At 36.9% G+C, this 18,357-nt stretch overlaps 1 protein-coding gene across 1 annotated transcript in view; it reads left to right on the forward strand.

Annotated features, from left to right (window-relative positions):
• Nucleotides 1-18,357, forward strand: part of TIPRL (TOR signaling pathway regulator) — a 28,611-nt gene that overhangs the window by 971 nt on the left and 9,283 nt on the right. Inside the window, exons 2-4 of the mRNA XM_008579085.1 lie at nt 4,163-4,342; nt 5,277-5,376; nt 16,410-16,541. Of these exons, the coding sequence (XP_008577307.1) occupies nt 4,163-4,342; nt 5,277-5,376; nt 16,410-16,541 (412 nt within the window). The remainder of the gene's footprint in view (nt 1-4,162; nt 4,343-5,276; nt 5,377-16,409; nt 16,542-18,357) is intronic.

The following is an 18,357-nucleotide window of genomic DNA, read 5'->3' on the forward strand; positions in this document are numbered from 1 at the left end:
CATGAGGTACCAGAGGAGGAGGAGTGAGAAATGAGGGGCGAGCCCCAGGAGAGTCGAGATACTGAGGGGATTTTTATTCTAGGCTAAGGAATTTTGAGTTTTATCTGACAATCGCTGAGTGCAATGCTATCCCGTGGAGCTACATTATCAGATATACACTCTGGAAAAATTACTTTGGATGTGGAAGATGGATTGGAGGGCTAGAGGGCTGACAAGAAGACCAGTTAGGAAGGGAGAGAGGAAAGGAGAGGTTTTAGAAGATTAAGTCCCCGGGTTTGGGGGCGAATTGATAGGAGAAAGAAAAAGGAAGAATATATATATATATATATATATATATATTTTAAAGATGACCAGTAAGGGGATCTTAACCCTTGACTTGGTGTTTTCAGCACCACGCTCAGCCAGTGAGCAAACCGGCCATCCCTATATAGGATCTGAACCCGTGGCCTTGGTGTTATCAGCACCGCACTCTACCAAGTGAGCCACGGGCCGGCCTGGAAGAATCTATATTGATGGCACAATTGATTTCTGGCTGGGGCTGTTGTATGTATAGCATTGCCAATGAACAAGGTGAGAAGCAGAGAAGGAGGAGAAGATTGGGGGCTGGGCGTTGGATAGAGTATGAGTTTAGTTTGTTGAAATATGAGGTGTGTGTGGGCCATAAAGTGGAGATGTTCAGTAAGCATTTGGATATATTTACCTTGGAGCTCAAAAAAGATGACATCTGTGGGTTTAGGTTTAGGAATCATCAGGTTATAGTTGGTACCTGGAGCCTTGGGAGTGAATTAAGATCATATAGAAGTCATCCAGAAAAAAAAGAAAAGGTCATAAGATAGAACCCTAGGGAGGACTTGGATTTTAAGATTCAGGCAGAGGGAGTGACCAGGGAAGAGTGGAGAGTCATGAAAGGGTGTTAAGCTCCATAATTTAAATAAATAAATCATAAATTAAACCTAAATAGTTTAATTTAGTCACACAGGATTTTTTTTTTTTTTAAAAAGATGACTGGTAAGGGGATCTTAACCCTTGACTTGGTGTTGTCAGCACCACACTCTCCCAAGTGAGCTAACCAGCCATCCCTATATGGGATCTGAACTCGTGGCCCTGGCGTTGTCAGCACCACACTCCCCTGAGTGAGCCATGGGCTGGCCCCATTCACACAGGACTTTTTGCTTATTTGTTTTTAATATTAATTTGCACAGACCTGTTTGATGTGTCTAATTGGAAATAAATTTAAAGCGATTAGAAAGAGGGTAATTGTGGACTTGGGATATACATGGATCCTTTGTTGACGTTATATAAGAATATATTCTTCAATGTAGTATTATTTTACCTTACCTAACAATTATAGCTGTTCAAAAATTCGGAAGTCTTAAAAAAGAAAAAGGAAAAGAAAGGCTTCTGGTCTCTGGAGTAGCTGTCATAGAGCACTTATACTAAAATTCTGTGCTTTATTCAGCATCTCTTAGAACTTCACTCAGAACATAAACTTTTGACTTTATTGTACTTTATAAATTCATATTGGAAGTGTAAGGAAGAAGTTCTCGATAGTCCCTTTGCCCTAATAAGTGAATTCTTATTTTTCATATTCTCTTTCTATTCATTATGTAATTTTAAGAAGTGTACTTGTTTGGTTTTCCACCCTGTAATAGATTAGAAGCCAAATGAAAAGAATTGAGGGTGCTTCGGGGGCATTCCAGAGCTAGAGGCACACACACTTAATTGAACTTGAGGACATTGTCTTACATAATTTTTAAGTGTGATGGTCTCTGATCATCAAGAAAAGGTAAAATAGCATTTTGTATTTTTTGCTTAAGAACACAGAAAAGTCAGAAGCTTAAATTGGATAATTTTAAAGCAACCATATCAGAATCCATATGTATATCTGTAGTCATATAAATGCAATAGTTTATTTGCAGAATTCCTTTTTACCACTACCAACAACTTCCCCATCCAGGTGAGGAAACTAGACAAATCCTGTGTGTTTTAATTAGCCAAGCAAGACTTAGTTAAACAGACATTTGAAGATTCCTCTAATAAGTCATTCCTTTACAAAATGTTGAAATCCCTCTGCTGTATTGACTAAAGTTCATGATTCATGGAATACCTTGGCTTATATAAACTTAATCAGATGGTTAGAGGTGTTGGGCACTTTAGGATATGCGGGCATAATTGGGTGAACAAATTTTTGTAATCTAAGCTATTGATGATTTTTCTTTACTTCAACTCATTCCTTCCATGTAGGCTCAGTCTTTTTAGTATTTGGGTTACTGGTTCAGCAGAAGCCAGGACAACAGTAACTTCATAGTAATTAGAATGTTATCCAACTGTATATTGTTTACTTTATTGTAAGTACTGGAGAACAGATCAATAAATAGTTTCATATGCCTTAAAAAAAAAAAGACAGAAAAGTCTGTAAAACATTTTGAAAAGTTTCCAAAGTCTATAAAATAAATTTGGTACATAAGGTAACTGGAAAATAAACTTGCATGGAAACTTCTGTGTTAGTTATGCTTTCAGGTTCCAAGGAATGGAGACCCAGGTTGCCTGAAGTAAAGAGAATTAAATACTACATGAAGAAATAATTAAACATAGGAAAAATCTCAGAAATGGAGCAGCAGATTTTGTGGACTCCAAAACCATAGACGTCTCTTCTTGTTACTGTTATTTCTCAGTCTTTCCTTTGCTGTCTGCTTCCCTTATTGTTACTGAACAGCTTTACTCTTCCCTCCTCTCTGCTTCATGGCTTCTGTTTTATGCTATGTTTGTTGACTTGTGCTTCATTTGTCTGTCCTTCAGATTTCTGAAAAGAGAATCGTAATGAATTAATTGGTCATTATTCAATTCAGAATAATCATGTTAGGCAGAGTTACCAGGCTAAGATTCGGGGATTCTGGCTAGCCCGTAGATAATTGCCTTTGGTTGAGATGCTAAATTTTCAACCCTAAATTGAAAGTCCTATTGTGACCAAGATGATGGGGTCATAAAGCATGGCAGTTTATACATATAACTACTTTTTTTAGAAGTGAGTAACTAGCTACCACTTAAAAAACTTTGTAACAGGGCTTATAAACTCAACATTCTAAAGGGCCGAGGGGACTGATGAACTGGTGAGCCCATGCCCCACTTAAGAGGGGGTAACCTCTACTGAACTCCAGCCAATGTGTGTCATGTGGCAGTGCAGGTCCAAAGTTGCCAGGTGTAACTTTAACTTTTTATTTTTAAGAGAAACACAAGTCCAGGTTTTATAAAATCTTTCAATTTATATTGGCAACTATCTCTCAATAGTTGTTGGCAACTATTTTAAATATTAAAAAAAATATATTGGGTCGGCCCGGTGGCGCACTGCTACAGTGCGCTGCTTGGGAGCGCGGCGGCTCTCCCGCCAAGGGTTCGGATCCCACATGCAGACTGGCCGCTCACTGGCTGAGCGAGGTGTGGGCGCAACACCGAGGGTTGCAATCCCATTGCCGGTCCTGGTCCGGTACGGGCGCGACACTGAGGGTTGCGATCCGTTGCCGGTCATGAAAAAAGACAAAAAGGAAAAAAAAAAAAAATATATATATATATTGTCTAGGCCAATCAAAACACATCTGTAGATTAATAATTTGTGATCCTTGCTTTTCACTATGTCTCATGTAACTTTCTTCTCTAATGAGGCTGGCCAAATGAGGTCCAAGTGTATATAAAGTAGTCTAATAATATTAGAAAAAGGCCTGGTGTTACCACTTACTAGCTCTGTGATCTTGAGTTGGCCACCTAAACTCTCTGAACCTTTCTTAGCTCAGAGGGTATTTTTGAGTCTCGAATTTCACTATTTCAGAAGTGTTCTCTGATCATCCTACCCAAAATAGTCTCCCACCCCAATGACCTTGCTTTGTTTTTTCACACATCACTTATCACTAGCTGATATTATGTTATGTGTATATTTGTATATTTGTTTATCTGTCTTATTTGGTCCACTACCTAGTATAGTGCCATAAAGATATAATGATGAAAGAATGGATTGATGAAAGCATTTTATAGATTTTACAAATATATTACTTTAAAATCATACTTTAACTCATTCACTAATGTAGGAAGAACTCTGTTGGGATGAAAAGGAAGCAAAAGTGCCAACAGTGATATAAAATAATCTCACCTAACTTTTGGTTATGTCTAGGTTAGCTGATGAATTGCATATGCCGTCGCTCCCTGAAATGATGTTTGGAGACAATGTTTTAAGAATCCAGCATGGCTCTGGCTTTGGGATTGAGTTCAATGCTACAGATGCCTTAAGATGTGTGAACAACTACCAAGGAATGCTTAAAGTAGCTTGTGCTGAAGAATGGCAGGAAAGCAGGTGAGACTCTGTGCAGTTATGGGTTAAACAAAAAAGAAAAGAGTTGAAAGAAGTGTTCATTAATGGTATATATGTGTTCTGTTAGAATGAAGGACCAATGTTATTATTCAACTTGATAGTTGGATCATTATAGAATTCATTTTTCTTAGTCATAAAAAAATGTAGTTTAATTACCCCACTATTTGAATACTTGTTGAGTTATATTGAATTACAATTGAGCTGAGCTACGTAGGGTTTACTTTTTTTTTTTTTTCCTTTTTGTCTTTTTTACTGACCAGTAACGGGATCGCAACCCTCGGTGTCGCGCCCGTACCGGGGACCGGCAACGAGATCGTAACCCTCGGTGTTGTGCCCGCACCGCGCTCAGCCAGTGAGCGGGAACCGGTCTCCACATGGGATCCGAACCCTCAGCGGGAGCGCCACCACGCTCCCAAGCGGCGCACTCTCCAGTGCGCCACCGGGCAGGCCCAGGGTTTACTTTTTCAAGCCTCAGTGTTTCTTAGTGAAGAGGCGGTACATGGTACTTGAATGTTCCTGTTTAAAAAAATGTTTACTTATGATTTGCATTGAATATTTGAGGAACATTGAAATTAAGAAAAAAAATGTATTTTCTTTGATAATCAAATCAGCAATTATTTACTTTGTGCCTATTATGTACTAGGTACCTCGGATGATACAAAGAAATACAAGCCTTTAGATCATGTCCTCAAGCAGTGTACAGACTATTTGGAAAGACTGCATCAGCACGTGACAAATTAAATAAAAATAAGTGTGCAAAAAACCAGTAAGAAAGATCTTGTAGTAGTGAATTTGACAAGTATATGTATATTTTGTAGGATATTTTATTTGTAGCATCTAATTGGGTGTGATATATGAATACAGATAATTATATTCTGCATCACTGAATCTGACACTTCTCATTTTGGTATTTGAGGACGGAGGGCGAACACTCCAAAGAGGTTATTAAACCATACGATTGGACCTATACAACAGATTATAAGGGAACATTACTTGGAGAATCTCTTAAGTTAAAGGTAAATCTTCCTTTTTGCTTTTGTGAGTCATTAATTATCTTGGACAGTCTCAGCATTAGAACTTTCTAGTAATGGGTTATTTTTTGCCACTATTTTCATCCTACTTATTTTCTACTGAGGCAGTCTTCAGAACCTAATGTAAGGGGATTTTGCTTTTCATTTATCAGCAGAACATAAAAGAAGGCCATAGTGGAACAATATTTTTAAAAGTGGTTGGTAGCAATGATAAACTGCCTTAATGTTATCATTATCAATAAGCATTAAATGTGTATCTGTCCTTGGTATTAAGTATTAATGTACTAGGTGATTTAGACAGAATCTGCTAGTTAGTAGCTTACAATTTTACAGATGGACAAATACGTGGGCAAACAGAACTTTTGGCCAGACAACTTAGGTTTGTGTCCTGCCTGCACTATGTATGAACCTGTATGACTTTAGGCAAGTTAATCTGAGTATTAGTTCTTTGTCAGTAAATTGGGTAAACAGAGATACTTACCTCACAGCACAGTTTTGATATGAAATAATTTATGGGATAGTTCTCAAATTCTAAGGCTCTGTGCACATTAGTATTAAGTTTCATCTGTGTAAGCTCTGCTTAAGAAGAGATTCATTTCATGGTAAGTGACACTGGGAAGGTGGAATTGGTAAGTCTTATACTGGGAGCTTAGCTGTATTTTAAAATCTTACAGTATGACTGAAATGAAACAAATATGGCTTCGGTTGCATGTCTCTAAATATCACAGACTATTACAGAGAACAAAATTAAAAGTAGTTATTGGAAACCCTATATCCTATGTTGGTGCTTAGGTAGAAATTTTTTTTTTGTCTTTTTTCGTGTCCAGCAACGGATCGCAACCCTCAGTGTCGCGCCCGTACCGGACCGAGACCGGCAACGGGATCGCAACCCTCAGTGTTGCGCCCGCACCTCGCTCAGCCAGTGAGCGGGAACCTGTCTGTATGTGGGATCCGAACCCTTGGCGGGAGCGCCGCCGCGCTCCCAAGCGGCGCACTGTAGCAGTGCGCCACCGGGCCGGCCCTAGGTAGAAATTTTAAGAGGATAGTGTTATATATGTTTTCCTTGTCTCTGCATAGATTTTTAGAGTCTCTGGAAGAAAGAAGTTCATAGCAGGAACTTAAGAATTCTTATCTTCAGTTTCTGCCACTCCTACATTCCAATCTTTAATAACTAATTTTCTGTGCTTCCATGACAAAAACATAGTTTTTGAGAGAACTTGTATCCATTCATTCATTCAGCAGATATTTCTTGAGCTTTTACTTTGTGCCAGGCACTAATTCTCAGAGTGTGGATATAGCAGAAAATAGACAAATTCCTCCTTTACAGTCTAATGGCAGAGCAAGATTATTTCAGTCTCTTATAGTACTTCATAGACTAGTGTTTTACCTCCTCTCTTCTGATTGAAAAAGTTTGCAGAGAGCATAGGTCATTTGATCATTTGATATTTCATTGCCAGGAGTGAGGAAATGGGAACTTGTTTTAAATCCATGCAATAATGATTATGACTTACTTTGTGGGCTTACATAGGAAAAACCTCCTGGAGGCTATGAGTTAGCATTGGCTTTGGCCAAGGAGCAAGAACCACAGTATTAGAAACAGGGTGTGTAAGAATAGTAGGAGGTGAAAGCATGTGTTCAGTACTCTCTTATTGATACTCTAACCTATAATGTAATTTATTCTAAGGTGTTGCTGATAAATATCAACGTGATCCCTTACTCATTGGTGGTAATGAGCTCAGGCTTTAGCAGAACACAGACCTGGGCTCAGATCCTAGCACAATCATTTACCAGCTTGGAAAAGCAATTTAGTCTTGCTGAGTCTTGTTTCTCACTTTGACAAATGGGATAATACCAGTTGTGAGTTAGTAAATAACATTACATATGTAGAGTGTTTAGAACGGTGTCTGTTATACAGTAAGATCTTAATAAATGGCAGCTGCTATTATGATAGAATCATATCTCAGATATCAGGGGAACCTAAGTTAATATTATTGAAATACCAAGAATAAAATTATATATATTGTCTAAATATTTATTCTTCCTTTATGGTCTAAACAGAGTTGAGGAATGTATTTCTTTATGGCTTTAAAAAATGGAATGACTGTTTTCCAGGCAAAATTGTTAGGGCTTTGTTGCTTAATTTTCAAAATAACCTTGTAGAATAGGTATTATTAGCCATATTTTGTAGGTAAAGAAATGTGTTCAAGATCTTTATATATAGTGTACTTTGTATAGTATACTTTATATATATATATAAAGTATACTATATATATATATATATATATATATTTTTTTTTTTTTTTTTTAAAGATGACCGGTAAGGGGATCTTAACCCTTAACGTGGTGTTGTCAGCACCACGCTCTCCCATGTGAGCTAGCCAGCCATCCCTATATAGGGATCCGAACCCGCGGCCCTGGTGCCATCACCACCACACTCTCCCAAGTGAGCCACAGGCCAGCCCTTACATAGTATACTTTATATAACACTTCTGAGAACACATGGCTGTAACATCATGCCGATACTATAGTTTATTGTTAAGATGTTTGTTAATGTGTAGCAGAGTACTTCCATAGGAACCTAGCTTGTTTTTTTTCAGATAGTATTCATTGAATTTTTAATTCTTTAATTCTTCATCACCTCCTCAAAACACTATTCAAAAGCCCATATATATATATATGTACACACACACACACACACACACACACACATACATATATATGAAGTACATGCCTGTGTAGGATAATATATTTTATATTGACAGTAAGAATGTCAAAGAATGAGGCATTAAAATGAAGCCTTTCCTTTGCTCTTAAATTCTTGCCTTTTAGTTGCTGGGGACTGCTCTTATGTGTGTATGTGTGTGTGTGTTAGTGTTTTCTCACGGTTTTGAGTTGTTTAACCTATTACTGTATGAGTCGGAGCATGGTGTAAGGAAAGAGAGCCATTCACAGATTTATACTGACCTGACTATATTCAAATCCAGCCTTGCCCTTTATTAGTTACATCACTTTAGCCACCTAAGATTATAGTACGAGAATGTGATGAGAATACAGATCAAACATCCAATGCTGTACCTAGTCCATAGTAACCTATCAATATATGGCCATTTTCTTCTTTACTTTTAAATAAATAAATTGATTCCATTCTACTTTCAGTTTCTATGAATTCATCTACTTTACCTCATATAAAAGGAATCATACATTATTTGTCTTTTTGGGACTGGTTTACTTCACTTAGCATAATGTCTGTCCTCAAGGTTCAACTACATTATAACATGCGGCAGATTCCCTTCTTTTTTAAGGCTGAATGATATAACATTGTGTATATATATATATATACCACATTTTGCTTATCCACTCATCTTTTAGTGGGCATTTGGGTTGCTTCTACCTCTTGGCTATTGTGAATAGTGCTGCTGTGAACATGGGTGTGCAAATATCTCTTCGAGATTCTACTTTCAGTTCTTTTGGATTTATACCCAGAAGTGGGATTGCTGGATGACATGGTAATTCTTTTTTTTTTTTGGCTGGCTGGAATAGGGACCTAAACCCTTGACCTTGATGTTATCAGCACCATGCTCTCCCAAGTGAGCTAAACAGGCAGTGGGTAATTCTATTTTTAATATTTTGAAGAATTGCCGTACTGTTTTCCATTAGTGGTTGCACAATTTTACATTTCTACCAGCAGTGCACAAAGGTTCCAGTTTTTCCACATCCTCACCAATACTTTTTATTTTCGTTGTTTGTTTTGGTAGTAGCCAAGCACTTGTTGTTTGGGAATAGCCAAATACTTGTTGTTTGCTTTTAGTAGTAGCCATCCTAATGAGTGTGAGATAATGTCTCATTGTGGCTTTTTTGTTTTTGTTTTTTATTAAAAAATAATTTTTTTTTTATTATGTTTGTCATTGTGGTTTTGATTTGCATTTCCCTAATGATTAGTGATGTTGAACATCTTTTCATATGCTTTCCGGCCATTTGTGTATCATCTTTAATATCTTCAGCTTTTTTTTTTTCCCTTTTTGTCTTTTTTACTGACCGGTAACGGGATCGCAACCCTCGGTGTCACGCCCGTACCAGGGACTGGCAATGGGATCGCAACCCTCGGTGTTGCGCCCGCACCGCGCTCAGCCAGTGAGCGGGAATCGGTCTCCACATGGGATCCGAACCCTCGGCGGGAGTGCCACCGCGCTCCCAAGCGGTGCACTCTCCAGTGCGCCACCAGGCCGGCCCAATCTTCAGCTTTTAAAAGTAAATTTAGGGGGAATATATGCTAACATAAATATTGGAAATGAATGGAGTTTATAGATTAAAGGCAGAAGAAACTATACATAAGTACTGTACACTAGTTGATAAAGGTGTTTTCCACATTGGTATGGGTTAACAATTCTGATACTGTTATACATGTATACAGGAACTGAACAATTAAGTTAATGGATAGGAATGGTAGAAGCCAGGTTTCTCACTGTTGGAGTGGAAACTTACAGATCAGCAAGGGGAAGAGGCTACGATGATCCATGTGGTAATGGATTAAGTTAGACATCAGTAAGAACTCATATTTGACTTCATATAGGGAAAGATGGTAACATATAGAAATATTTATAGATGTGTGTATATACACAGATTAGTATACACATATATTTAACTCTTGTCAATTTCAACAAGTGAAATTTATTAAAAATTTTTGAAGATTGTCACTGTGTCATGAAAATTTGTTAATGGAAAGCAAGATAAATGAAACAATATTTATTTATTTATTTATTTATTTTTACAGCCCCTTCTGCACAGTGCCCACTCTGTCACCCCATGCTGCACTTCATTATTTGAATAGTATTTATTTCTTGAACTTGTTGGAAATATTGCTCTATAAAAGCTTATTCTCCTACCAGGCAGGAATTATCTTCTCTTTTTATTTTAATCCTAAGCAATAATTGCATACTCTGCTCTTGGTAAATTTTCTGGAGTTGATTGACTAATTCGGGACATTTCTACCACTGTTCCCCCATTCTTTTTAATTGAAGCATAATTGATTATACATATTTGTGGGATACAAAGTTGACTATCAGTAGTTGGGTACAATATGTGGTGGTCAAATCAGGATAGTTAGTTTATTCATCATTGCAATACGTAATCGTTCTTTATGTCCATTAACCAATTAGGAGAAACAATTTAAAAGTAATATTCATGAGTTTGCTTCCATTAAAAAGCCATAAAATTAAAATTATAATAAGTTCTGGTTTGGGCATAAATAAAATATTTGACCACTTTACACTCATTAAGGTGGCTATAATAAAAAAGACAAACAATAAGTGTTAGCAAGGATGTGGAAAAATTGGAACCCTCTTACATTGACAGTGGGAATATAAAGTGCTGCAGCTGCTTTGGAAAATAATTTAGCAGTTCCTCAACAAAGTTAAATGTAGTATTACCACATCATCCAGCAATCCTGCTTCTGGGTATATATCCAAAAGAATTGAAAGTAGAATCTTGAAGAGATATGTGCACACCCATGTTCACAGCAGCACTATTCACAATAGCCAAGAGGTAGAAGCAACCCAAATGCCCACTGAAAGATGAATGAACAAAATGTGGTATACACATGCAATGGAATATTATTCAGCCTTAAAAAAGAAGGGAATCATGCCTCATGCTGTAATATAGTTGAGCCTTGAGGACATTATGCTAAGTAAAATAAGCCAGTCACAAAAAGACAATGTATGATCCACTTAAATGAGTGTTTAAAGCAGACAAACTCATAAAAACAGAAAGTAGAATGGTGGTTGCCAGGGGCTGGGGGAGGGGGATATGTAGAGTAGTTGTTCAATTGGTTTAGCGTTTCAGTTTTGAAAGATGAAAAAGTTCTGGAAATTGGTTGCACAACAATGTGAATATACTTGACACTATTGAACTGTACTGTGAAAAAAAGTTAAGATGGTAAATTTTATGGTATGTGTTCTCATCACAATTTTGGAAAAAAAAACTTAAATGTAGTATTACCACGTAACTCAGCAATTTCACTCCTAAGTCTGCACATAAGAGAATTGAAAACATGTATCCACACAAAAACCTGTACACAAATGTTCTTAGCAGCATTATTCATATAATTAAAATATGGAAACCACCCAAATGTCTATCAGTGGATAAACAAAACTGTTATATCTATAAAATGGAATATTATTGAGCCTTAAAAAAGGGATGAAGTACTGATACATGGTACAACATGGATGAACCTTAAAAACAATATGCTAAGTGAAAGAAGCCAGACACAAAAGGGCACATATTGTATGATTCCAGAATGATTTGCAGAAAAGGCCAAATCTGTAGAGACAAATTAAGTTAGTTGTTGCCAGAGACGGGGGGGAGGGGGGATGAGAAGTGACTGCTAATGGTTATGGGTTTTCTTTTTGAGGTGATGAAATGTTCTGGAATTAGTTAATGGTGATGGTCGTACAGCATTGTGAATATACTAAAAACCACTGAATTTTACACTTCTTTTTTTTCTTTTTGTGCTTCTGAATTTTACACTGTGAAAGGGTGAATTGTCTGGTATGTGAATTATATCTGAAGTGTTAAAAAAAATGAAAGAAATCATCATAAGACACAACAATTTGACTATATGTTCCTAATGTTCCTTGAGGATGTACTCAAGGACAAAAAGAAAAATATATATATATAATATGTTAACTGTTTTCAGTAATTTTTAAAATTTTAAATTAAGTAAATTTAAAAAATAAATTTAACACAGAATTCTTAGCATTTGCTGTTAATTAATTTTCTATAAGTTTAAAAAATATTTAAAAATCAAGTAATTTCCTTTTTATAAAACTCCATCTGATGTGAGGGAGGTTTCATTTGAAAAATAAGGGCAGGACTTATTTTTCTTGTAAGGTATCAAGAATGTAGTGTTCTACATGTTTTTTAAGCCCTTTAAAAATTACAAAATAACCCATGCAGAAAAGTTCATAAAACAGAGTTTAGGGGCCGGCCCGGTGGCGCACTGCTACAGTGCGCCGCTTGGGAGTGCGGTGGCGCTCCCGCTGAGGGTTCGGATCCCACATACAGACCGGTTCCCGCTCACTGGCTGAGTGAGGTGTGGGCGCAGCACCGAGGGTTGCGATCCCATTGCCGGTCCCAGTCCGGTACTGGCGCGACACTGAGGGTTGCGATCCGTTGCCGGACACGAAAAAAGACAAAAAGGAAAAAAAAAAATAAAATAAAACCAAAAAAGTTAGATCCTATTTCAAGTCAAACAGATCCAATTCTTTCAACCGTCCCTTATATTTCATGGTTTCTAAACTTTCGTTTTCTCATTTTTCCTTTGTGCTACACGTTTCACTTTGTCAGTCTCTTTAGTGATCAGAATTTAAGACAGTTCTCCTAGTATGATCTAAACAGGACAGAATACTGGCCCCTAGTGTAGACTTTAAAACATCTTACCATACCTTGAAAGTGGTTTTTGTCATAATCATGTCAAATGAGGGCTGGAAAGCAGCAGATACTCCTAGATTTTTATTTTTACTTAACTACTGCTAAACCATGATCCTCTACCTCATTTTAGTGCTTCAGAACCTAAATGCATGACTTCCAGAGTTTAATGAATAATGAAATAAATGAAATATAACCATCCAGGAAAAAAATAGAACATTTTGAGCACCCCAGGAAATCCCCCAGCATGACCTTTCCTGATCATAATTCGTTTTAAAAATATAGTTCCTAGTGTCTTTTGAAATTTTCAAACTTAACTTTTATTTCCTTGAGATTAGTGTGCATTGTTTTATTTTCAGCTTGGATCTTGCTTTGATGTGAATATATGTGTTTCCCACAAAATTCATATGTTCATATGTTGAAATCGTAATTCCCTAGGTGATTTGAAGGTCGCACCTTTGGGAGGTGATTAGGTCATTTGGGCACAGCCCTCGTGTGGGATTAGTGCCCTTACAAAAGAGCCCGAGACATACCCCTTGCCCTTTCCACCATGTGAGGACAGAGCGAGAAGACAGCTATCTATGAGCCAGGAAGTGGGTCCGCACAAGACACCAAATCTGCCAGCATCTTGATCTTGCACTTTCCAGCTACTGGAACCTTGAGAAATAAATTTCTGTTGTTTATAAGTTGCCCAGTCTATGGTATTTTGCTATAGCAACTTGAATGGACTAAGACAGGCCTGTTAATTTCAATCTCTAGAATTCTTAGTGTCTTTTATTATCTGTTATTTCTATTGGTTCTGGTTTGTGATGTCTAGGCTCCTAACATACCTCTTTATTTCTGTTTGAATCCTGGGATGATGTTGTTTTCCTCCTGAGAGGATTTTTGTTTATTTTTGACAGGTGGTCAAGAGCATACATAGTCAAGGACAGAGATCTGCAAACTTTTTCTGTAAAGGACCAGACAGTAAATATTTTAGGCTTTGTGGGCCATAGAGTTTCTGTTGCACCTACTTGACTCTTTCGTTGTAGTGTAAAGAATTGGTAGATAATATATAAGTGAATGGCATGGCTGTGTTTCAAAAAAACTTTATTTATGGACATTGAAATTTGAATTTCATATAATTTTCATGTGTCATGAAATATTTTTCTTTCAATATTTTCCCTCAATCATTTAAAAATTGTAAAAAATCATTCTTAGCTTGCAGTCCGTACAAAGGTAGACAGCAGGGCAGATGTGACCTACAGGTCTTAGTTTGCCAACCTCAGTCTAGGGCCAGGGTTTGAGGTTTACTGGGCCTGTAGATAAGAAACTGTGAACCCAGTATAGCTCTTTAGGGTATCATCCCCAAATTGGAAGGGGACAGAGAATACTTCAAGGTCCCTTAGTGAGCTCCAAGTATTGGTGACAGCAAGAGTTGGCAGAGCCTAGCCTCTCTGAATCAGCCCATGCTGATGCCTCAGGGCAAGAGCCAGCCAAGTACAGGCTCACTTTTCTGGGTTCCAGTCCTTTGCCAGACCTCAGCCCAGTAACTCCTCACTGCCTTGGCCATTTTATGCCTTTAAGAAGTTTTATTTTTTTCAGCCAGTTTTTTAAATTGTCTTCAGCAGGAGGGTTTGTCTAGATTACTTATTCAGCCAATGCTGGAAACCAAAAGTGTTTGATATGTTTTAAGTTTAGCTAGTTTTCATTTTTTTCAGATGCCTGAGTTCAGGGAGGAGATAAGTGGAGTTGAGGAGGAGAGAGGGCTGAGAAGTATAAAGTTATAGATATTATTTGCCCTTGCAAATGGGAAAAGGTAGTATAAATAAGTTAAATGAATATCCCTAAACCATGCTTAATCTAATTGTTTTTTGTCTTTCTCTTTCAAACATCTTACAAGAACAAGTAAATGGCAAAATTGGCAGATTCATTTTGACCAATTAGTTACTGAAGGCATATATGAAACATTAGTGCAGTAGCCATTTAATAATGAGAAAATTCATATAATGACTAATTAGTTTTTTGAAAGCCTGGGTATCTATAAGGAGGGTCTTACAAATGTGCTCCTTTAATCTAAAACTAAATAGAAAGTAGGGAATTTACAAGTTCTGTGTATTTAACACTAAATTTTTATGCTCTTAGGCAACCCTAGAGACACCATCTTTTGTCTTAAGTAGATCACAAACATACACGTGATGCAAGGGGCTGATTATATGCCTTATCCCCCCACTTGCCAACTTCCTTCCCCCTCCAAATTTTCGCCTTCAAAAGTTATCATACGTCTGCTCCAGATGCATTTTAGAATAAAACTGCAGAAGGCTAAGGTTTTACAGGTAGGTGAGCATGGAAGATCTACGGGTATTTTTTCACATCTTGGGAATCATATACAAACTGTGCTACTTTCTCTTCATTGCACCTTTTCTCCCCCTACATCACTTAATACTCCCTTAGATTTCTCCCCAAATCTTTGCAGTCTCTCGCACATTCTTTATCCTTTTCTTCTAATTCTTGTTCAGTTATCTTAAATTACTCTCCATCTCTTAATTCTGTCCAGGAGTCAAACAAAATAGTAGCTACCATTTATTGAATACTATGGTTTTATGAACAGTGTTGTATTTGTTTATGATAAACCATGTCAAAGAATAGAAAAGCTAAACTTTTTTTTTTTTTAGCGGCTGGCAGGTATGGAATCCAAACCCTTGACCTTGATGTTACAAGGTTGTGCTGTAACCAACTGAGCCAACTGGCTAGCCTGTAAAAGCTGAACATTTATAGTGAAATTGGATGTAATAGAAAATGGTATCACAAATCATGTTTTGGTGCTACAATTAGGAGACACTTGGGTTTAGTGAACTACTGATATGATCTGCCTTGGGATTGTTGATGCTTTTGTTGGATTATGTATGTGTGTGTCTTTGAGCTACAAAGTAATACACTGAAAAATTGCCAGCATCATCCAAAATCCTTTGCAATGCCAGGAGTTGCCCTTAGAATTTCTCTAAAAGTTCTTCTTTACCTCATTATTTAAAGAACTTTATTTTGCTTATAGGTTTGGCGGAGTTAGGTTGGGAATCTAAGATATATAACATTCAAGGGTTGGCAGGTTTGCTCAGTTGGTTAGAGTGTGGTGTTGTAACACCAAGGTCAAAGGTTCATATCCCCATACCGGCCAGCTGCCCCCCCCCCAAAAAAAAGATATATAACATTCTAATGGAAAAATATTTTTAAGTTCCAAAATGAATGTCTTAAACGTGGACTTTCACAGCACAAAACTTCTTTGACCTTCTATGATAGTAGTAGTTCACCACAACCACTAATTTTCATGGTTAATTTTCTCATTGTCATAACAGAACACTTGATTTTAATCTGACTTGTATGAAAGATGATGAATTTTTACTCTATTTTTTTGAAAGCTATAACATCAGGTGTCTGTAGTGTCTTCAGTTTTTCAGAGTTAAGGTATATTCTAATTATTGATGACTGTATGTTCCGACTCTACAGAGAAAACTAATAGAAAAAACTACTCTCTTGTGTCTCTGTAGCCCCTTAGTTTTTTTATGTGCTTCTTAAGTTATTTTTTTTTTATGTGCTGCTTCTTAACTTATTTTTTTCAGGTTGTACCAACAACAGATCATATAGATACAGAGAAATTGAAAGCCAGAGAACAGATTAAGTTTTTTGAAGAAGTTCTCCTGTTTGAGGATGAACTTCATGATCATGGAGTTTCAAGTCTGAGTGTGAAAATTGTGAGTATTATGACTTTAGGTTAAAATTAACATATTTCTTCCATTCTTACCATTGCGCAGAAATATAAGACTCGCTTTGAATTACAGTATCTCTACATGATATCATGTACAATTTCACTTGGGTCTACAGTATATCTTATTAAATATCCACTAAAAATTTCACAAAATCTTAGTATATTATTAAGATTTGCCTGGTCACTTTGTAGGTTTTTTTTGTGTATTATTTAACTTGAATGAAGACTATGGTTTAATTTTTACATTTCGAATTTAAAGTGATGTTGGTAAGGATCTACAGACGGCAAGGTGGATGTCATTTTAAAAGATGGCCCTCATGTTAGGATTACAGTGCTAAACTACCACTTCAATTTCCAGCCTTGAAGTAGAAAATAGAAATGACAAGTATAGATTCTCTTTTTCCTTTTGTCTTGTTTTCTATCAGTGGAGGGCAAACTACGTCCATAAACAATGTAATTGGTGGGACATGCTTAGAAGGAATAATAAATAGGCCACTAGCAGTTACTCATTTGTTTACTGCCAGGTTGTAATTGAATTTCTAACACTTTTCAGAAAAACCTCAACTGAAACTTTTTACTAAATGCTTTATTCTTTAAGACCCCCTCACCTCCTTTGTAAGGCCCTTCACAACTCCCCTGGGCAGAGTTAAATATCCATTTTTCATACCCCTATAATAAGGGGTACTATAATAATACTTTATTTTTTAACTTCTCAATTATAGCAGTTACCATGAGGTCTGTCAAAGACACAGATCAGCATCAAACATTGTTCTTGGAGCATAATGATTGTGGGTGTTATGATTTAAACAGTAATTATGAAAATAGTGATAAAAAAGCAATAAATTTGTTTTAAAGTCAAATTTTTCTGTAGAATCATAGGGTTTTGGAATTGTTTTTTTTTCCTTTTTGTCTTTTTTTTTTACTGACCGGCAACGGGATCGCAACCCTCGGTGTTGCGCCCGCACCGCGCTCAGCCAGTGAGCGGGAACCGGTCTCCACATGGGATCCGAACCCTCGATGGGAGCGCCGCCGCGCTCCCAAGCGGCGCACTCTCTAGTGCGCCACCGGGCCGGCCCAGGGTTTTGGAATTGTAATGAAGTTTTAGAGAATCATTTAGTCCAGCCTCCCTATTTTATAGCCAAACATTGCCCCAAAAGATTAGTTTATCTAAGTTTGTGAAACTAATTAGCTACAAAGTTTTCCTTGTACCATCTAATATATATCATTATTTTAATATTAGATAGTTATTTTTGTTGCACCTTACTCCTTTGCTCGCTTATAACTATCTTCGAATTTACTTTTTTTATTTAGGGTTTATTCAGTCTCCAACTCATCCAGTCATATATCTTTGCATTTGCCTATCCATCTACTGATTTGACAAGGCTGAATGTTTATTATGAGTTTGCATATCTGGGTGTGCATTTGCATCTAAGTGGGTGGATATATCTGTGATGTGTGTGCGTGGGTAGTTATATGGGGAGCACATGTGTTTTTGTAGATGAAGGAGTTGGAGAGGATATGGGCATAAATGTATTATTATATGTGTACCTGAGTAAATAATAAGTCTCAAACTAAAAAGTAGTGTCATCTTAAAAATGTTTTTCTTTTTACCTAGTGTAACTTTTATAAGTTATGTGACAGGATTGCATTTTTAAGAATGTGTGGAGAGGTTTTTTTTTTAGAATACTATCTTTACTGGTTTCTTTCGAACATTGTAATAGATGTTGCTCTAAATAAAATAAATGCCATAGTGCCTGGCTTAGGGACAATTGGGTATTGGACAAATGGAGCAAGGACTAGCC

The sequence above is a fragment of the Galeopterus variegatus genome, unplaced genomic scaffold (assembly GCF_000696425.1).
Source record: "Galeopterus variegatus unplaced genomic scaffold, G_variegatus-3.0.2 Scaffold1805, whole genome shotgun sequence".
In the NCBI taxonomy this organism is placed as follows: domain Eukaryota; kingdom Metazoa; phylum Chordata; class Mammalia; order Dermoptera; family Cynocephalidae; genus Galeopterus; species Galeopterus variegatus.